The following is a 22,127-nucleotide window of genomic DNA, read 5'->3' on the forward strand; positions in this document are numbered from 1 at the left end:
ACTAAATAAATAAGAGCATATCATGAGGGAACCGTGTAAGCAGCGCTGGTAGCTCTCCACGCAGAAAGGTCCCCATATATAAATATCCAATGTTTTTTTCTCTCCCCTACCCCTACCTCAATCCCATTATAATTTATATAAATAACGAAACAGAGGGGTTATGGTTAATATGATGGTTTTAGGCTTGGATTCTTCAACTGACAATTACTGTCACGAAATGCTAGATTCGATTATTTGTTGCAAAGAATTACAGGGTGAAGTTAATTCTAGTTTACAGCGGAACCACCTACTTATCTATGGAAAGGGAAGTGTTCTATGTCGTGCATGACGTAAATGGAATTCCCCTTATCTCTTGATTTACTCTTTGTGTTTTGATCGTACAGCCTGGTGTATCTGCGCATTTTTGTTTCTTGTTGTCACCCTTCACCGAGAGGTCGGGTTTAAATGTGCTTGTTTTACAAGTATTCAGTAACTTTGAATGTCATATTTATGTAAAACCGTTAGTCCTAATTCTAAAGCACCAACGATATTTAATCAATAATGAATATGCAACTTAACTTAACTGTCGGTTTACGGTATTACCGATAATAACACATTGAAGTCGTGCATGTGACTGGCAAGAGATAGGAGTTGAGTTGGCTTTATGAATGTCGCAGATACTCTAGCATTTACGTTGTTGTGTCTATTGTTTCGTTTTTGAAGACCACACAAGTTCAGACAGAAACTCAAATGTTGTTCAATTGACACTTTATCTCGTTTTATTATACCAACGGCTACTGTCGGTCTGGCACATCGTTTTTTGATCTTACGGTATTTATGAATTTTGTACTGTATTATTTTAAATTCGCCGAGGGCAGCATCAAATTATTCCAATAACCTATTAGAAATATACATTTTGAGCCACAGTGAAAGAGAGCGACTTTGGGAGAAGGAGGAATGCGTTTAGAGAATTGTTGAGTTTGTTCATAATATTATTTAAATGTAAAGTCTACATTTAACTTTGTAAATTAAATAAAACTATTGTTAGCTGTGGACGAGATTGGGTTTAGATAATGTTTGTCAATTCCTGTTATTATTCCTACTAAGAAGTCCTCGCGAGGCAAACCTTCCAAATCTCGCTCGACCCATAAGAGTTCGCCAGCTTGTAGTCCTAAAACCCGGAAATGAGTTTACCTCGTTCGTTCAACCATCTCTATGATAAAAATGAACGGGGAAAGAGTTTTGGAATAAACGCCGAAAAGAAGGTTAACACAGGCGTAGGAGATGTTATACGTTTTGTTCTATGAAATAATACCAGTCAGCTAACATGACCTTTGAATTATTAAGCCTTTATGTGATTTTTTTTATTACATAAATTCTTCAAAATTCACAAAAAGGGACGTTAGCTGATGAAGATTATCTCCTAGAACAAAACGTATAAGATCTTCAAAGCCTGTGTTTACCACAGCCCTTATTTTCAGCGTTTATCCAAAAACGCCATTCATTTCCCTCATAGACTTTGTCCAACGAGCCATGGCGGAGTTAGTGCCTACAAAAAAAAAACATGACTATTTCTCTCTATAGATCTATGGCAGATCATTGCCTGACATGGGCATATTAAATTATTAATATTTTATTGGAAATAGAATAAATTGACAGACCATTTTCTCTGTGTGTCTCGCTCTCTCTCTCTCTTTCCATATCCCTCTGTCTGTCTCTTTGTCTATCTCTCTCCCACCCTCTCAGTGAGTTCTGACACAACCCCCATTCCCATGGCCTCTGCCCTGAGCCATCTCTCTCCAATGTCTGGAAGAGAGAGAGAAGGATGGAGTGATGGAGGAGGAGAGGACCGGGTGGAGGATGAGTTTGCGTGTTCCGGCGCGCTACGCAGAGCCCTACTGTCCTTCCACCCCTCCCTGGAGAGGATATTTGGGGTGTCCTTTATGATCGGGAGAGAGGAGGATGCTGTGTTGCCACATGATGGACAAATCTGGCTTAAACTAAGAGGAGGAAGGAAAGACGTTGTGGCTGCCAAAGTAAGAAATTACTCGTATAATTATTATTTGTATTATTATTATTTGTATTATTATTATTCTGAACTCTTAGTTTTAATGCTATGGGCAATTTCATGGTAACAGAATTACGCTTTGACTTTATTTACACAGATTTACACTTTATTTACACCAATTTACACAGATATAAAAAATAAAAATAAACATTTACTGGAAGAACCATGCTGATACCAAAGTTTGGTAACAGAATTACGGTCAAATCTCCCTCAGTTTTTTATGAGACGACGTTTTCCCCCAAAAAATATTGTTATTGAACTACAGTAGGTGAAGTGGATTTACATCTGGTAATGGAATTACATTATGGGTCCCTGATCTGTACGATACAGAAATGCATAATTATGGATATAAATATCATTCTCTTCATGGTGATGTATCCTGAATAGGTAAACAAAGGTAAAAATATGCAATATTCTTCTTTTGCATATATGGGTATTATATTCTACACATCTGGCTTTTATTTTAATGAGCTCCGCCCCCAAACAATACCACATTTGGTTGGTCCGGACCAGACCAAATCTGAAACAATAATAGACGTCTATGTTTCACAACTTTGGACAGCACAGTACAGCAGAGTACAGTACAATACAGTAGAGCACAGTACAATACAGTAGAGCACAGCACAGTAGATATGTTCAGTACAGTATATTAGACTGTGCTCTACTTTAGTGTGCCCTACTGTACTGTACTGAACTCTACTTTACAGTACTGTGCTTTACTCTACTATACTTGTCTTTACTGTACTGTTCTCCACTGAGATCTACTGTATTGTGCTGTCCAAACTTCTGCAACATAGTCGTCTATGAGTGGTTCAGATCTGTTCCGGCCAGGACCAAATTTCAACGACTTTTTAACGTACATTGACGTCCAGTGTTGGTCGGTGCTCAGTGGGTGAGGATGTTTGTTGCAGTAAATCGAAATAGGGTTGGTGGTAGGTGTCAGTAAGAGCCGGTAGAGGTGACATTAATTGGAGAGAGTGAGAGGGAGAGGTTTTCAAGACAGTCACAGTCTTGCGTTGACCACCAAACGACAGAAAGAGAATAAAACTGTTAAGAGCTGAACATTACAGTATGCCAGTGGAAGGGAGGACAGTAAGCAAGTGACCCAACTGTGGTGTTTGACTACACTATTGAAGCCAATTCAATTGTAGTAATTCTGTTACTGATTAATTATCATAATTATGAGTTTCATTCACTTAATAATTCATAAACAAACTTCTTGTCAGTAACAACACTATAACTCATTTGTAGGTCAACCTTTATTTGTTACTTCTGTGAACATACATTTTCCTCCCTCCACATGAGGGAGAGAAATGAGAAAGGCAAATAATTTCTCCAAAACCAAATGTAAGTGTAGATATTAGTTGGCAGGGGTCATTACTTGTTTTTCTAATACCTCTTAAGTCATTTGTTGTCTAAGACCTCTTTTCCATGTTTGACCAGAAATCAAAGCCTTTGCTTATTCCACATTTTTAGAATGGAAAAAGGTTGAAAAATGTTTTTAAATAACATATAGACTCTTAACTTTCATTTGACACCCAATTTGACATGCTCCTATGAACTTCAGATGTTGGTGCTCATGGGTCCTTTTAGATGGAAATGCCCTTATGTTAACATGTTTTATGGTTGAGATGAACCTTTTAGTCTTTTGCATTAACACTAGGTGGTAATTTCACTATATGTGTCATAAGGGACCTGGGGGTTTTCTGATCACGTCATCTGACCGGGGAAAACTCCAAACCCTATGTTATAACATTATATAGGACCCAAGTACCTCTCTCTCTCTCTCTCCCTCTCTCTCTCTCTCTCTGTCTTTCTCTCTGTCTTTCTCTCTCTCTGTCTTTCTCTCTCTCTCTCTCTCTCTGTCTCTCTCTCTCTCTCTCTCTCTCTCTCTCTCTCTCTCTGTCTTTCTCTCTCTCTCTGTCTCTCTCTCTCTCTGTCTTTCTCTCTCTCTGTCTTCTCTCTCTCTGTCTCTCTCTCTCTCTGTCTTTCTCTCTCTCTCTCTGTCTTCTCTCTCTCTCTCTCTGTCTTTCTCTCTCTCTCTCTCTGTCTTTCTCTCTCTCTCTCTGTCTTTCTCTCTCTCTCTGTCTCTCTGTCTGTCTCTCTCTCTCTGTCTCTCTCTCTCTGTCTTTCTCTGTCTTTCTCTCTCTCTGTCTTTCTGTCTCTCTCTGTCTTTCTCTCTCTGTCTTTCTCTCTCTCTGTCTTTCTCTCTCTCTCTCTCTGTCTTTCTCTCTCTCTCTCTGTCTTTCTCTCTCTCTCTCTCTCTCTGTCTGTCTCTCTGTCTTTCTCTCTGTCTCTCGGTCTTTCTCTCTCTCTCTCTCTGTCTTTCTCTCTCTGTCTTTCTCTCTCTCTCTCTCTCTCTCTCTGTCTTTCTCTCTCTCTCTCTCTCTCTCTCTCTCTCTGTCTTTCTCTCTCTCTCTCTCTTCTCTCTCTCTCTGTCTCTCTCTCTCTCTCTCTGTCTTTCTCTCTCTCTCTCTCACTGTCTTTCTCTCTCTCTCTCTGTCTCTCTCTCTCTCTCTCTCTGTCTTTCTCTCACTCTCTCTCTGTCTTTCTCTCTCTCTCTCACTGTCTTTCTCTCACTCTCTCTGTCTTTCTCTCTCTCTCTCTCTCTCTCTGTGTCTCTCAATCTGCCCCCCACCATTATCCCAACCCATCTCTCTCGCTCTATCTCTCTCGCTCTCAATTTCAATACAATTTAAGGGGCTTTATTGGCATGGGAAACATGTTTTCATTGCCAACACAAGTGAAATATATTAAATATATTAATATTAATATATTAAACAAAAGTGAAATAAACTATACAGTGGGGCAAAAAAGTATTTAGTCAGCAACCAATTGTGCAAGTTCTTCCACTTAAAAAGATGAGAGAGGCCTGTAATTGTCATCATAGGTACACTTCAACTATGACAGACAAAATGAGAAAAAAAATCCAGAAAATCACATTGTAGGATTTTTAATTTATTTATTTGCAAATTATGGTGGAAAATAAATAAGTATTTGGTCACCTACAAACAAGCAAGATTTCTGACTCTCACAGACCTGTAACTTCTTCTTTAAGAGGCTCCTCTGTTCTCCACTCGTTACCTGTATTAATGGCACCTGTTTGAACTTGTTATCAGTATAAAAGACACCTGTCCACAACCTCAAACAGTCACACTCCAAACTCCACTATGGCCAAGACCAAAGAGCTGTCAACGGACACCAGAAACAAAATTGTAGACCTGCACCAGGCTGGGAAGACTGAATCTGCAATAGGTAAGCATCTTGGTTTGAAGAAATCAACTGTGGGAGCAATTATTAGGAAATGGAAGACATACAAGACCACTGATAATCTCCCTCGATCTGGGGCTCCACGCAAGATCTCACCCCGTGGAGTCAAAATGATTACAAGAACGGTGAGCAAAAATCCCAGAACCACCTGGGGGGTCCTAGTGAATGACCTGCAGAGAGCTGGGACCAAAGTAACAAAGCCTACCATCGGTAACACACTACACCGCCAGGGACTCAAATGCTGCAGTGCCAGACGTGTCCCCCTGCTTAAGCCAGTACATGTCCAGGCCCGTCTGAAGTTTACTAGAGAGTATTTGGATGATCCAGAAGAAGATTGGGAGAATGTCATATGGTCAGATGAAACCAAAATAGAACTTTTTGGTAAAAACTCAACTCGTCGTGTTTGGGGACAAAGAATGCTGAGTTGCATCCAAAGAACACCATACCTACTGTGAAGCATGGGGGTGGAAACATCATGCTTTGGGTCTGCTTTTCTGCAAAGGGACCAGGACGACTGATCCGTGTAAAGGAAAGAATGAATGGGCCATGTATTGTGAGATTTTGAGTGAAAACCTCCTTCCATCAGCAAGGGCATTGAAGATGAAACGTGGCTGGGTCTTTCAGCATGACAATGATCCCAAACACACCGCCCGGGCAACGAAGGAGTGGCTTCGTAAGAAGCATTTCAAGGTCCTGGAGTGGCCTAGCCAGTCTCCAGATCTCAACCCCATAGAAAATCTTTGGAGGGAGTTGAAAGTCTGTGTTGCCCAGCAACAGCCCCAAAACATCACTACTCTAGAGGAGATCTGCATGGAGGAATGAGCCAAAATACCAGCAACAGTGTGTGAAAACCTTGTGAAAACTTACAGAAAACGTTTGACCTCTGTCATTGCCAACAAAGGGTATATAGTATTGAGATAAACTTTTGTTATTGACCAAATACTTATTTTCCACCATCATTTGCAAATTAATTCATTTAAAATCCTACAATGTGATTTTCTGGATTTTTGAATGGATTCTGGATTTCTGTCATAGTTGAAGTGTACCTATGATGAAAATTACAGGCCTCTCTCATCTTTTTAAGTGGGAGAACTTGCACAATTGGTGGCTGACTAAATACTTTTTTGCCCCACTGTATATATTTTTGTACAGTGAACATTACCCTCACAAAAGTTCCAAAAGAATAAAGACATTACAAATGTCATATTATGTGCAAATAATTAAAGTACAAAAGGGAAAATAAATAAACATACATATGGGTTTTATTTACAACGGTGTTTGTTCTTCACTGGTTGCCCTTTTCTTGTGGCAACAGGTCACAAATCTTGCTGCTGTGATGGCACACTGTGGTATTTCACCCAATAAAAATGTGAGTTTATCAAAATCGTGTTTGTTTTTGAATTCTTTGTGGGTCTGTGTAATCTGAGGGAAATGTGTGTCTAATATAGTCATGCATAAGGTTAGGAAGTGCAGCTCAGTTTCCACCTCATTTTGTGGGCAGTGTGCCCTGTAGCTGTTGTCCTGTAGCTCTAGCCTGTCTTCTCTTGAGAGCCAGGTCTGCCTATGGCAACCTTTCTCAATAGCAAGGCTATGCTCACTGAGTCTGTACATAGTCAAAGCTTTCCTTAAGTTTGGGTCAATCACAGTGGTCAGGTTTCAGGTATTCTGTATTCTTTGTGTTTGTGAACAGAGCCCCATGACCAGCTTGCTTAGGGGACTCTTCTCCAGGTTCATCTCTCTGTAGGTGATGGCTTTGTTATGGAAGGTTTGGGAATCGCTTTCTTTTAGGTGGTTGTAGAATTTAACGTCTCTTTTCTGGATTTTGATCATTTGTGGGTATCGGCCTAATTCTGCTCTGCATGCATTATTTGGTGTTCTACGTTGTACACGGAGGATATTTTTGCAGAATCCTGCATGCAGTCTGGTGTTTGTCCCATTTTGTGAAGTCTCGGTTGGTGAGCGGACCCCAGACCTCACAACCATAAAGGGCAATGGGCTCTATGACTGATTCAAGTATTTTTAGCCAGATCCTAATTGGTATATTGAATTTTATGTTCCTTTTGATGGCATAGAATGCCCTTCTTGCCTTGTCTCTCAGATCGTTCACAGCTTTGTGGAAGTTACCTGTGGCGCTGATATTTAGGCCAAGGTATGTATAGTTTTTTGTGTGCTCTAGGGCAACGGTGTCTAGATGGAATTTGTATTTGTGGTCCCAGCGACTGGACCTTTTTTGGAACACCATTATTTTGGTCTTACTGAGATTTACTGTCAGGGCCCAGGTCTGGCAGAAGATCTAGGTGCTGCTGTAGGCCCTCCTTGGTTGGTGAAGAAGCACCAGATCATCAGTAGACATTTGACTTCAGATTCTAGTAGGGTGAGGCCGGGTGCTGCAGACTTTTCTAGTGCCCGCGCCAGTTCGTTGATATATATGTTGAAGAGGGTGGGGCTTAAGCTGCATCCCTGTCTCACCCCACAGCCCTGTGTGAAGAACTGTGTGTGTTTTTTGCCAATTTTAACCGCACACTTGTTGTTTGTGTACATGGATTTTCTAATGTCGTATGTTTTACCCCCAACACCACTTTCCATCAATTTGTATAGCAGACCCTCATGCCAAATTGAGTCGAAGGCTTTTTTGAAATCAACACAGCATGTGAAGACTTTGCCTTTGTTTTGGTTTGTTTGGTTGTCAATTAGGGTGTGCAGGGTGAATACATGGTCTGTTGTACGGTAATTTGGTAAAAAGCCAATTTGACATTTGCTCAGTACATTGTTTTCATTGAGGAAATGTACGAGTCTGCTGTTAATGATAATGCAGAGGATTTTCCCAAGGTTACTGTTGACGCATATCCCACAGTAGTTATTGGGGTCAAATATGTCTCCACTTTTGTGGATTGGGGTGATCAGTCCTTGGTTCCAAATATTGGGGAAGATGCCAGAGCTAAGGATGATGTTAAAGAGCTTTAGTATAGCCAATTGGAATTTGTTGTCTGTATATTTGATCATTTCATTAAGGATACCATCAACACCACAGGCCTTTTTGGGTTGGAGGGTTATTATTTTGTCCTGTAGCTCATTCAAGGTAATTGGAGACTCCTGTGGGTTCTGGTAGTCTTTAATAGTTGATTCTAAGATTTGTATTTGATCATGTATATGTTTTTGCTCTTTATTCTTTGTTATAGAGCCAAAAAGAGTGGAGAAGTGGTTTACCCATACATCTCCATTTTGGATAGATAATTTTTTGTGTTGTTGTTTGTTTAGTGTTTTCCAATTTTCCCAGAGGTGGTTCGAGTCTATGGATTCTTCAATTACATTGAGCTGATTTCTGACGTGCTGTTCCTTCTTTTTCCGTAGTGTATTTCTGTATTGTTTTAGTGATTCACCATAGTGAAGGCGTAGACTCAGGTTTTCCGGGTCTCTATGTTTTTGGTTGGACAGGTTTCTCAATTTCTTTCTTAGATTTTTGCATTCTTCATCAAACCATTTGTCATTGTTGTTCATTTTCTTCGGTTTTCTATTTGAGATTTTTAGATTTGATAGGGAAGCTTAGAGGTCAAATATACTGTTAAGATTTTCTACTGCCAAGTTTACACCTTCACTATTACAGTGGCACGTTTTACCCAGGAAATTGTCTAAAAGGGATTGAATTTGTTCTTGCCTAATTGTTTTTTGGTAAGGTTTCCAAACTGCATTCCTTCCATCTATAGCATTTCTTAATGTTACTCAGTTCCTTTGGCTTTGATGCCTCATGATTGAGTATTGCTCTGTTCAACTAGACTGTGATTTTGCTGTGGTCTGATAGGGGTGTCAGCGGGCTGACTGAACGCTCTGAGAGACTCTGGGTTGAGGTCAGTGATAAAGTAGTCTACAGTACTACTGCCAAGAGATGAGCTGTAGGTGTACCTACTGTAGGAGTCCCCTTGAACCCTACCATTGACTATGTATATACCCAGCGTGCGACAGATCTGCAGGAGTTGTGACCCGTTTTTGTTGGTTATGTTGTCATAGTTGTGCCTAGGGGGGCATATGGGGGAGGGAATGCTGTCACCTCCAGGTAGGTGTTTCTTCCCCTGTGTGCTGAGGGTGTCCGGTTCCTGTCCAGTTCTGACATTTAGGTCGCCACAGACGAGTACATGTCTCTGGGCCTGGAAATGATGGATTTCCCCCTCCAGGATGGAGAAGCTGTTTTCATTCAAGTATGGGTATTCTAGTGGGGGGATATAGGTAGCACACAGGAGGACATTTTTCTCTGATGAGATAATTTCCTTTTTAAATTTCGAGCAAAATGTTTCTGTTTTGATTTATTTAAAAGTGACTGAGGTCTGCTCTATACCAAATAAGAATACCCCCTGAGTCCCTTCCCTGTTTTACTATCGGTTTGTTTGGTGGAAGGGACTTCCAGCTCTCCATGTTCCTGGTCTTTAGGCCAAAGGCAGATGACCTCAGGCCATGGAAAGTCCATGATATGTGGGCATGGGGGGGTGTTTGGACACCAGAGTTTAGAGACTGTGTTTGGGGAAAAAGTAGATTTTCTTCTATATATTTCCTGTTTGAGTCCATAAGAAGTACAATCTGTGGCTTATGTATGTCCTCAGTGGGTGTAGTTTTTTTTCAGTAGGGCTATGGGGGGGGGGTGCTATGGGGTGGGATCCCCTGGGCTGGGGGTTTTTCATTTATCTGTCCTGCTGTGATGTTGAGGCTATGGTTAGGATCTGAGGTGGGCTGTTCTGCTCGCTTCTCTTCAGGGGAGGCCAGCTCTAATGGGTTGTTCTCTCTCACACGTCATCTTTCTCACCTTCTCCCTCCACTTTATCCTCTAGTGCTCTGTTCTTCTCCTGCCGCTGGGCCTTCTTCTTCCGCTCCTGCTCTGTCTCCTGTTGAAGTTCTCACACCACAATCCAGAGTTCTGATATGTCTCTCTCCCCCTCCAGCTCTTCAGGTCTGGCTGAGGGGGTGTTTTTGTGCTAGACTGTTGTCTGGGTCTGTGTTGACTGGAGTGTGTTCACTTGCTGTTCCCAGCTCCACCTGCCTTACCTCCAGCTGGGTGAATTTATCCTTCATTTTAGTGAGGTTGTAGTGATCTGTGCTGGGAGGTTGACTTTCTTCTTGGGTTGCTAGTCTATGGGGTTGTATAATGAAGAGGTCTGACTCGCTCGGGGTGGGGGAGTCTTTCTCAAGAGAGAACTTCTCCTGCTGCGCTCCCTCTTTGATTCGGTGTAGGTCCAGCTGAACTGTTTGGGGCTGCCCTGTACCAATACTGTTCCAGACTTACATTGGCTAACTCAGAGTCCTTGTTGTCTAGTGTCCTGAGTTTCCACCCATCGCTAACAACGCCCCCCCCTCTTGACAGAGGGGTAGTGTGTTAAAATAGCACCGCGCCATGCCAGCGGATGGTCTGTGTGGAAGTTGCTTACGTCCCCTCTGTCCTCCAGTTGTTTGTTAAGGGAGTTGTGAACCAGGAGGCCCCGCAGGAAGTTCCGTATCCAGGGGTCCTTCACTGTGTGTTCTGTGGAGCACGGGGGCTGTTCATGGACTGCCTGATCAGAAACACCTCTGCTCGCATAGTGGTAAGCATACACATGCTCGCTTCCAGGCGCATACTCAAATGCAGGCATACAGACAAGTGTATTCACACACACACACACACACAATTAAATGTATAGATGGATAATGAAAGAAGGAAATGCACATTCCTTCCTCCAGGTGGTTTCCCCAGGCTTCCTGCTCATCTCAGGTCTGGCAGAACCAGTGGTCAGGGCCTACTCCCTGATCACAGACCTTGTGGAGCGCTCCGAGGGCACCCAGGGACGACTCAGTGAGCCTAGGGACAGGGCAGCAGACGAGACCCTGGATTCTCGTCGGGCCTTCAAGTCCCTGGTGGAGAGATGGGATGACAGGCACACTCTGGACCTGCTAGTGCTACCGGGAGCAGTGAAGGAGACTTTACTGGATCTGGTGAGGGAATCTGGGCTGGGATCTAACCCTGGTCCCGGGGGCTTGAACCCGGGTCATGGGGGTTCAAACCCAGGTCATGGGTGTTTAAATCCTGGTCCAGGGCTGGGCTTGAACCTTGGTCTTGGGGGGTCTAGAGACAGAGTGGGTCTAATGGACACTGATACACAGAGACTATGGGACAGCCAATTCGAATTAGAGGCACTAACACTTATGGATACCAGAATAGGGACCAGAGCTGGAGAGGCAAGGGACATACAGGAAGTACAGGGGATTTCAATGACCAAATCAACGACCAAACCTTCCGAACATTCCTACCACAACCAAGACCCTGGTCTAAAGAATATTGGACGGTTTTCTCAACAGACGTTCACTACCGCAACTGTAAAAGTTACAGAGGGAAGCAGATATGGGACACAAGGAGGGATAGGGATTGGGAACGAAGCAGCCCCCCGAGATCCCATCTTCCACTCTTTCCCCCAAAACAAAGACATTCGTGGTCGAGCCGAGGGGTCGGAGGGGGCAAAAGAGGTACAAGGGCATTCCCCACAGGAGGTAAAGGAGGAGGGACACCTGGAAGAGGAGGAGGAGATAGAGACAGAGGAGGGAGAAGGGAACATGTTGTCAGTAGGGAGCAAGGAGGAGTTTGGCCTGCTTCTGAAGTTCTTCACGGCTATGGGCTATGCGGAAGACGTGGTACTGAGGGTCCTAGCCCAGACCAGACCCAGAGAAGCTTCCCAGATCCTGGACCTGGTGCAACAAGAGCAGGACCGGACCAGACTGGCCATGAACAGCCTTGTGGAGCTAGTGCATAGAGAGGTGGAGGAGAGGGGAAGCGAGGGGGAGGAGAGCGGAGGTGAAGAAGTGAGAGGAAAGAAAAGCGGTCAGCTACTCCTGGAGCTACAGAGAGAGGGCACCAGAGAGACAGAAGCCAAATCCCAGGACAGGGTACGTGACGAACCAAGAGAGGTGAATGAGGTTGTCTCAGAGGTACGGAAAAAGAAGTGCAGAAAAGAGGAAACGGAGAAGGAGAGGGGTAAAGAGAGGAAGGCACCGGCACAACCATTCACAACTACTGAAAACCGAGGAGTAGAAAGGAAGAGTGCCAAAGGAATGAGTAAAAGGAAGACGGATGAGGTAGGAGGAGTGAAGGTGCCAAACCGAACCGTTGATGGCCCAGTTAGGGTTGAACCGGATCTGGCTCAGTGGAATGCTGTGATGAACCAGGTTCCGTTCCCGACCCATAGTCTCCACAAGAACCCCACACAGACACGACAGCAACCCGGCCAGACACACCCCCCCCGTCGAGCCAGCCCCCCTTTAGTCAGAGGGCCTCCCCAGCCCACCTACTCCATCACACTACCTCCACAACCCACCAACCTTCCCTTATTTCCCCATCAACTCGTTTACCCTCTCACCCAGCCACACCAGACCACCTTAGACTCCACCCTCACCGTGAATAACTCCTCAGCAACCAGGGTGAAGGAGAAACTGGGTTTCCTTACCCTAGCAACAGAGGTTCCAGAAAGAAAGGGTCTCCCTGCCCCGGCTGTTGACAGATGGGGTCTCCCGCCCATGGCAGCAGGGTCTTTAGTGACCGGGCAGCAGCGCTTCCTGGAAGGACTACAGACACCATTTGACCTCAAGCTGACTGACCAACCAGGAGACCCAGGGCTCAGGATGGTGGTCATCGACGGGAGCAATGTTGCCATGAGGTGAGAACGAGGGAATGAGAGAGGTGAGAGGACAAATAGATTAACAATAAGATGGAAAATGTAGAAGAGCAGGCAAAATATTGAGTTTATTCCTTCATTCATTAAGTTATTTAGTAAACGCTTTCACAGAAAGCAGTGTTGAAACAACAAAGTGACATACCTGTGTGGCCCCTGCATTACATGACTCCACAACTGTTTTAGTTGTAATGCAATGCTCCAACTAACAGCTATTGTTTTCATGATTCAAATAACAAGTATACTACACAGCAGTGTTTAATGTTTTTATCTCACTCCTCTGTAGTCACGGTCTGGGTAATTTCTTCTCGTGTCGAGGAATCGCCCTGGCCGTGCAACACTTCTGGAACCGCGGCCATCGCAGAATCAGCACCTTACTGCCCCAGTGGAGGCAGAAGAGAGACCCCCGGGTCAAAGGTAACACTTCCTGTCCATCTGGAAGGCCAGACTTTTACATCCATCCAGCTCTTTCATTTCACCAGTTTTGTCAAGTCACTTCAGGAAGTGAAGTTTTTTGTATGGATTTGGCATTAATGTGTTTGTCCATTAATTAATTCCCTTCCTGAATTGACCCCAAGCCTGTATAGTATTATCCCTAAGGAATTGATTCATTGTGGCAAATGTGTATGTGTTGTTTTCAGAGCAGCACTACCTTACTGAGCTCCAGAACCTGGGTCTCCTCGCCTACACCCCTTCCAGAGAGGTCCAGGGGAAGAGGATAAACTCATACGATGACAGGTTGGATCCTCGCTTCTGTCATACTACAGATCTGTTGGGAACAGCTTTTAAACTATATACATTGCTTATAAACAGCTTACAATCTTTATATTAATATCCGCTTATTAACGGCTTCTAAACTTTACATGAATATAATTTATAAACTCCCTTAAAACTGCTTATAAACAGCTTTGTTACAGTTTAAGTTCATATATGTACATTATAAGGCTTGTTCGTGCTTAGTAGGGAATATTCTCTGAATGGATGAATTGACATCCCCATTGCACTCTTCCCTCGTCGTTCATCCCTCTCTTCTCTGCAGGTTCATGCTGCAGCTGGCCCAGAAGACGGATGGCGTGATCGTGACAAATGACAACCTTCGAGACCTGCTGGATGAGTCCCATGAATGGAGAGACATCATCAAAAAAAGGTAGAGCAAGAGAAAGAAAGGAATGGAGGAGAGGAAACAGTTGAGATAAAATGGGCATGAAATATTTTTGGGGTCAATAAGTTGACTGTATATTAGCAACTGTCCAGGGAAATCAGAAACATTTTCAGAAATAGATTTTGGATAGATGTGTGCATTGCACAGGACAGCAACCATATCATTTTCATTCTCCCTTAGTGGATTTGACAACTAAAGTCAACCTTTTGTATAAACCAAACACCCCTTTGATTTGAAAGTGATATATTGGCCTCATATCTCTATGACATCAGACCCTATTTACATCTTGTTTTAAAAAATGCTGACTGTATGCACATTTGTATTCACGTATCAAAAAACGCATCTTCATGCCAGGTCTAAATGCAGATTTTCTCAGTGTAAATGCAATTAGGCCAGCCTGACCACATTCAGTGGGCAACATCATCAGTGCTCCGTCTAAAATAAAGCGGTATTTTAGGTGTTCCACCTATTGAATGTCAAAAGAGCAAGGGGCGAGCGTACTACTGCACACAAATTCAAATGTGGTGTCGGCATTTAACCACCCGTTTTACTAAAACGTATCAACGGCGGATCATTATTTAGGACAGGTGCATATCATTTTTGTTTGGAGTTTTCAATTTCGTCTTCATCATCACTATCGCACTATAACCGTCTCTCTCTCCCCTTCAGACTTTCCCCATCAAGTTTCATACATTGTGTCTTTGCATTATCCGGTAAGCTATAGGCTAATTTATTTCTGATATTTTGCTTTAGGTAGGTGTTTTTGAAACAGTAGGCGTAGGCCTACAAGTAGACTAGGCCTAGTCAGTGGCGATTTTAGCATGTAAATCTTTGTGGGGCAAACTCCTCCAAAAATGTTTTGATGCATACCAGCAAAGCCTCTACACAACACTAAACAATACATTAATTATACTATAAACGGTGACAAAAGGTGTCCACAAACTGTTAGGGCCTACATAAAGCTGTTCCAACAGCAGAACTTTCTTTTCAGCACCATGGAGTGAATCCTTACCACCGCTACACCTGGCTATCAGCGGAGCCTGGCAGTGAAGCAGGTCATTCAGCCTCATTTACTGCCTTTTTAAAAAACATAGCTGATGTGGCTGACCTCCTTTAACAAATGTGGTTTCTACTGACATTTCAGATGTACAACCTGGGAACGATGAGCGGACAAGAGGCAATCCGTAATTTAGATTAAGATATTAATGAGCGAGCTAAGACGGGCGTAGTGAATATAACAATTTGTTCTCAAATGGACAGCGACATAATTCAGAACATGGGCCGCTCTTACAGTACTCTCCCTGTACACCAAGTCAGAACCATAGGATAAATAAAGGGGTTATATAAGCAGACAATGAAAGCTCTTACAATATTCGATGAGGACATTTATCTAAAATAGGCTACATGTGCACCACCAAGTCAGAACAGTAGGCTACGTTGTGAGGGGGAAAGGTACCAAATTATTAGGGTGAGGCACATGGGCTACTAACAGCTTACTACACAACATACATTTGGTATTACTTTCTTAGCTACAGTATACGTATCTCCCTGGCATATTACATCCTTTATGCAGCAGCATACAAGACATTTTTGGACTTTGTTTTGCTGTGCTCACTTGAACAGGAAGGTGGCGCAGCAGCCCTTCTTGTGGGCAAATTTTGTCATCAAACTTTGTCTTCAGTCTGGCATGCTCTGTATTTATGGTGCTTTCAAGACAACTGGGAACTGAAAAAGACACAGTCGAATCATGACGTAAGTGATCTTCAGGTTGGAGCTCTAGAAAGAGGCCAGAGTTCCCGACTAGGAATTCAGAGTTGGATGACCACTCAAAGGGTATAATCCGAGTTCCCAGTTCTCTTGAACTCACTGAAGTCTAAGATTTCCGAGTTCCAATTTTCCAGTTGTTTTGAATGCGGCAGAAGTCATGCTGGATTGTCAGCATGACCAATATATTCAACCTTATCTGGCCCATGGTGTTGCATGTGAATGTTTATCCTTTTAAGCTTGTTAAAGAGACCCTTAAACCCAGACATGGACCAAACACCCTCTCCACTGAAAAGCAGTCTAGTGATTGCTTTGCAACCCTTGCAGTTAGCCACTGATTCCTTCCAAACCACTCATTGTTGAATTTGCGATTTCCAACTGTGTAGTGTTTATGTCCAATGGCCGATGAGCATCAATACGTTTTATCTACAATTTCTCTTCAAATGACAAGGATTGAAAAGGATTTGCCAGTAGATTGTCAACTTGATTCATGATGATGACTGCTTGCTAGCTAAGATTCTGAAAGTATGATGTTGACATGATCAGTCCAATCAAAGCTATGGTAGATAACGTGATTTGATGTCATTTATCGTCAACTTATGTTGTAATAATTGCATTGTTTGCTCTTTAACCTGTTCCAATGATCACATTCTCACTCATCACAATATGCAATTAAACCTGTGCAGAATATATGCCCACACTTTAGTCCGGAATAGGAAAATAGTTATTGCAATATGGCTTTGAAGATGTCAGCAAATATTGGCATGTTCATTCCGAAATAGCCTAAGATGACGCTCAAAGGGAACGATGGAAAACAGTTAACGTGAAAAAGTTGAATAGCACTCCATTGACGTAATGTAGCTGTCACGGATTCCCCCGGGACTGCTGCTCATTCCGTGCACCAGCTCCGGATGTCTACGTCTCTGGCCTTTAGGTGTCACTGTACTGTCATTACGCACACCTGATTCCAATTCCCTTGATTAGTAATTGTATATATATGTGCCCTCTGTTCACCATTGTCTTGTCGGTTATTGTTCCCATGTCCGTTGGTCTTGTGAGTGAGTACCTGTGCTTTGTTTCGGCTTTCGTGCTGCGTGTATTGTGCACTTGTTATTACGGGTCTCGTCCCGTGTATTTATTAGAGGTTTAACCTCACTCTTTTGTTTGGGTTACATCCCTGTGTTTTTGTATATGTGTATGTTTTGGGCTTCGTCCCAAAACGAAGCCGTGTATTTTGGGGTGGAGTATTAAAACTCCCTATTAGGTATTCCTGCGCCTTTCTCCAATCATTTATACAACGTGACAGAATAACCGACCCTAAATGGAGACAGCGGGAATCGCACTTCCGGCAGCTGGCCAACGAAAGGCCTATAGCTGCCAAAGTTGTGTCGGTCAGGGCCAGTTGCTGCTGCTGAAATTGCCGGACAGGCCAGTTACAGCTGCCGAAGTTGCCGGACGGGCCAGTTGCAGCTGCTGAAATTGCCGGACAGGCCAGTTACAGCTGCCGAAGTTGTCGGGCGGGCCAGTTGCAGCTGCTGAAATTGCCGGACAGGCCAGTTACAGCTGCCGAAGTTGCCGGACGGGCCAGTTGCAGCTGCCGAAGTTGCCGGACGGGCCAGTTGCAGCTGCCTGAAGTTGCCAGACGGGCCAGTTGCAACTGCCTGAAGTTGCCGGACGGGCCAGTTGCAACTGCCTGAAGTTGCCGGACGGGCCAGTTGCAACTGCCTGAAGTTGCCGGACGGGCCAGTTGCAGCTGCCTGAAGTTGCCGGACGGGCCAGTTGCAGCTGCCTGAAGTTGCGGTGGCGGACAGGCCAGTTTTAAATTTTGTTTTACCTTTATTTAGCTTGGCAAGTTGGTTAATAACAAATTCTTATTTTCAATTACGGCCTATGAAGAGTGGGTTAACTGCCTTGTTCAGGGGCAGAACGACAGATTTTTACCTTGTCAGCTCGAAGATTCGATCTTGCAACCTTTCGGTTACTAGTCCAACGCTCTAAACACTAGGCTACCCTGCCGCCCCAGTTGCAGCCGCCCGAAGTTGCGGCGGTGTCGGATGGTCCATTCCCGTTGTCTCCATTTAGGGTCGGTTATTCTGTCACGTTGTATGAATTAAAGCAATTTTTTCTCAGTTCCACGCTATGAGCATTTTACTCAACTTTTATAAGCCATAAAATGTGTGTTCTAACCAGCACTGCAGAAGTATGAATGAGTAAAAGGAAAGTGTATCTATAGGCTTGTGTTGTTATTATTAGCGGCTTGGGTCTTTTAACATCGAGAAATACTTAACTTTCTCTGTTCATAGGAGTAACAACATTAATTTGTTATGCATTATGCAGAAATAATGCGGTGCGACTTGAGTTTCGGTATTATCTGGAAGACTGCTGCTTTTTGGTCAGTGTTAGTGGAGGGATGTTGAGAGGCAGACCCTTTGTCTGCCCTTTGTCTGCCATCAGATGCTGGCCCAGTAAAAAAGCCCAGTATAATAAAAAGTGAATTATTTAAATGTATGCTCCCTCAGCTGTGCTTCACAAGTAATACAACAACCGATCTATTACTTGTGTGATCATATGGCCTACCTCAAATGTTTTTTATGTTTTGGGCTTATAGCCTACTGCAACAACCTCATTGCTACAGTACTGATTTTAATAAGTTAATGTTGCCTAGGCTTACATTTTTTAATTGATGTCAAATCAAATCTGAGCGGTGGATCTCAGCTTGCATTTTCACTCATTAAAGGTTGGTGACCACTTATGTAGGCTTATAGGCTATACGCTGTATATAATTTAATTGTGACCACAAATTATCTGTATAAATGAGAGGGAAAGTTAGATCTGAACGCAATGCGGCCAGAGTGCACGCATTTTATGAACAAGGTTTAATTGCAAGTAAATGCGAGGCCCATGTTCGGCATGTCATCTTAATCACAGCTGTTCAGATAGGACTAATACAAGCTGTAAATTAGGTCTCAGTGTCATACTGATTTTGTATTACCCAGACTCCTCCAGTACACGTTTGTAGGTGATCACTTCATGGTGCCTGATGACCCGCTGGGCCGAGAAGGACCCCATCTGGATGACTTCCTACGCTCACTGCACAGGTAACACATACACATTTCCTCTTACTCTTTGACTAGATTTCTCCCACATAAACATGTACACATTGCTCATACTCTTTCTCTCCCTACGTCCCTTTCTCTCTCTCTCTCTCTCTCTCTCTCTCTCTCTCTCTGTCTCTCTCTGTCTCTCTCTGTCTCTGTCTCTCAGGACTCCTGTCTCAGGCAGTCACTCATTTGCGGGCACTGCCTCCACCCCCTTCCCCCAAGCTCCCAGGGCCCAGACAGAGGTCCTGAAGTTCAGGGACAGAACACCTGGTGTAGCTGTAGAGCCAGACTCCAGCCAGGCCCACGGCAGAGGGAAAAGGAAGGGGCAGGCTAAGGCCGGACACGGTAGCCCTGGAATGGACCTTGTTCCAGGGATGGGCCTTGGCCTGGATATGGAGAGGAGTGCAGCAGAGACCTCCAGACTTAGGGAGAGCTTATCCCAGGTGTTCCCAGGACAAGACAGCATTGTTACTCTGGTGCTGCAGTGTAACCCTACAGTGACTGACATCAATTCACTGTCACACTTTATGCTGCAGCAACAGATAGAGAGTGAGCATGGGGGTGTAGACTGAGTGATGGGGGGATGACGCTTGTTTGTGTGTGTGTGTGTGTGTGTGTGTTTGAGGTGGTATTCCAGAAAAATAAGACTAATGTTTGAAGACCAATAACTTTCTTTCTTCCTTTCTATTCAGTCTAGTACATCGTGTGCATATTAATGTATATTATTTAAGTGTTTGAATGATAGGTTTAGTTAAAAGACAGACAGATCTTCAAATTATGTTTCTTAATAGATTTTTATCCAGTTAATGTTGGAAACAGGACTTAAATACTGCAAAACAATTTTTAAAACATATTTCGTACCCTTACATTTTTATTTTATTTTTTGTATCATGTTGGATTTTGTGTTAGGGATGAGTAGTGTTGCTGAATTCAGTGTACAATGTTATCTATTGAACATGACATTACAGCATGGAATTATTAAGTTGATGATGCTCAACTTCCAACGAATAATTTCAAACTCAGAAGTGTCGTACTTCAATAGTATAACTTTGTTAATGTTATTACATGAACTGTAGTTTAAAGAGTAAGACAATTGTTTATTTTTATACTGTGTATTCATACCATAAATGCCGTTTGAAATAGGAATAATATTATTGTAAGAAGTTAGAAAATGTTAGAAAATGCATATAAACCATAATAAGAATTAACAAATTGAACAATCATTAGTTGGTAATATTGAAAAAATATAATCAATCAAATCTCATTAATCAATCAATTCAGGGGTGGCAGCGTAGCCTAGTGGTTAGAGCGTTGGACTAGTAACCGGAAGGTTGCAAGATTGAATCCCCAAGCTGACAAGGTACAAATCTGTCGTTCTGCCCCTGAACAGGCAGTTAACCCACTGTTCCTAGGCCGTCATTGTAAATAAGAATTTGTTCTTAACTGACTTGCCTAGTAAAATAAAGGTAAAAAATATATATATATATAAAAAAAAAAAATCTACGAATTACCCAATTACACATGTTCTCCTTGTGGGGACTGTTACATTGAATGTAACCCACAGAATGTAAATTCAAACACACGTTTGTCATGTTAAGACAGTTGTTTACACTTAGAAATAACAAGAAAAGTAAGTACATTGAATCAAAAACATGGAAGGTGTTCTACAGGGGTTGTTTCTTGGTCCTGTACTTTTTACTGTTTACATTAACAAAATTGACTTGTCTGTAAAAAAATTGTAACCTGCACTTGTATGCACTTGTATGTTGTTTAATGCTATTGTTGACCAAGCTCTGTCTGAACTACAGTCTGCCTTCATTGTATTACAGAAAAACTTTATTGACCTGAAATTAGTATTGAATACAGGTAAAAGTATATGTAGTTCTCTAGAGCACATAAACATAGCTCTGTGTTAAGCATATGTACTTTGGATGGTGTCAACATTGATCGTGTCCCTGCTTCTAAGTATCTGTGTAGATGAAAAGCTGTCTTTTAAAAAGCATAGTCATGAGTTAGTTAAGAAGCTGAGAATAAAAATGAGCTTCTTCTATAGAAATAGGTCCTGTCTCTCGATAAATAGACAGACAGGACCTGGGGCGGCAGGGTAGCCTAGTGGTTAGAGCGTTGGACTAGTAACCGAAAGGTTTCATGTTCAAATCCCCCGAGCTGACAAGGTACAAATCTGTCGTTCTGCCCCTGAACAGGCAGTTAACCCACTAGGCCGTCATTGAAAATAAGAATTTGTTCTTAACTGACTTGCCTAGTTAAATAAAGGTTTAAAAAATCAATTTAAAAAAGCAGATTATTCCTAGACTACGGCAACATCATCTATATGAAAGCAGCTGCTACTTCATTAAAGCCATTAGATGCCGTTTATCAAAGCTCATTGCGCTTTGTTTTAGTGCGACAATTGTAATGCTCATTCTCTACCAGAAAGTTGTTTGGCCCTTTTGGATACATTGCTTTGTTTTAATTTATAAAGCACTTTTACAAAAAGTCCCACTTTACCTAACGTCATTACTGAACCTTTGACATACGAGTTACCACACCTGGCCTTGGGGTTGGTTAACTCTGGGAATGTATTTGTTCTCTACGGAGTTAGGTAAATCAGCTTTTAGTTTTCATGCGCCTTGTTTGTGGAACGATCTTCAAAATGTTCTTAAATGTGTTGTTTTGGTGCCTCTGTGGCAATTCAGAAAGCTGATTTTAGGACCTTAGTACTGATGAATGTGTTATTTGTTTTATGACCGTGTAGTTTCTTTCCTTCTGCTTGCATTTCGTATTTATATTGATGTGTGTATTTTCTGTCATTTATGCCATTCAGGGCTCATAAAATAAAGGTGAATAAATGAATAAATGGTGAAACATTGACATTTCTTGGTTAGGTTAGGGTTAAGGGGTCGGTTATGGTAAGGCCAGTTTTAGGTTTTGGCAAATTGGGATGTCTGTCAGAAATGTCCTCCTGTAACAATATTTATCGTTCCAACTTCACACTCGGTTCACTTTTTCCTCCTTTCTTCTTGCTCTATTCTTGCTTGTCGAAGATCTTTCCATCGGGCTGCTCCGTCCATCTCAGTTTGACATCAGACATCCACTCAGCTCTT

At 42.7% G+C, this 22,127-nt stretch overlaps 1 protein-coding gene across 2 annotated transcripts; it reads left to right on the forward strand.

Moving 5' to 3' along the window:
* Positions 1–665: 665 nt before the first annotated feature.
* On the forward strand, positions 666–21,894 carry LOC112214557 (NEDD4-binding protein 1). Of its 2 annotated transcripts, XR_002948125.2 has the most exons (10): positions 666–810; positions 1,726–2,015; positions 10,747–10,881; positions 11,018–12,981; positions 13,283–13,413; positions 13,638–13,734; positions 14,036–14,143; positions 14,828–14,871; positions 18,919–19,020; positions 19,187–19,327. XR_002948125.2 is itself a non-coding variant. In XM_024373389.2 (9 exons), exons 2-9 carry the CDS (start codon positions 1,752–1,754, stop codon positions 19,593–19,595), a joined length of 3,210 nt encoding a protein of 1,069 aa, XP_024229157.1. In that variant the 5' UTR covers positions 666–810; positions 1,726–1,751; the 3' UTR covers positions 19,596–21,894. The 2 variants fall into 2 exon arrangements, 1 of the variants encoding a protein (XP_024229157.1); XM_024373389.2 differs by lacking the exon at positions 14,828–14,871 and having other exon boundaries at positions 19,187–21,894.
* The last annotated feature ends 233 nt before the right edge of the window (positions 21,895–22,127 follow it).

This window comes from Oncorhynchus tshawytscha, linkage group LG15, assembly GCF_018296145.1.
Source record: "Oncorhynchus tshawytscha isolate Ot180627B linkage group LG15, Otsh_v2.0, whole genome shotgun sequence".
NCBI classification, from domain to species: domain Eukaryota; kingdom Metazoa; phylum Chordata; class Actinopteri; order Salmoniformes; family Salmonidae; genus Oncorhynchus; species Oncorhynchus tshawytscha.

Excerpts from the sequence above, each read along its gene's own strand:
- LOC112214557 (XM_024373389.2), top strand. The coding sequence starts at position 1,752 with ATGGCCTCTGCCCTGAGCCATCTCTCTCCAATGTCTGGAAGAGAGAGA. Across the intron at positions 2,016-10,746 it reads AAGACGTTGTGGCTGCCAAA|TTGTTTGTTAAGGGAGTTGT; the intron begins GTAAGAAATTAC and ends TCTGTCCTCCAG. Across the intron at positions 12,982-13,282 it reads GGGAGCAATGTTGCCATGAG|TCACGGTCTGGGTAATTTCT; the intron begins GTGAGAACGAGG and ends ACTCCTCTGTAG.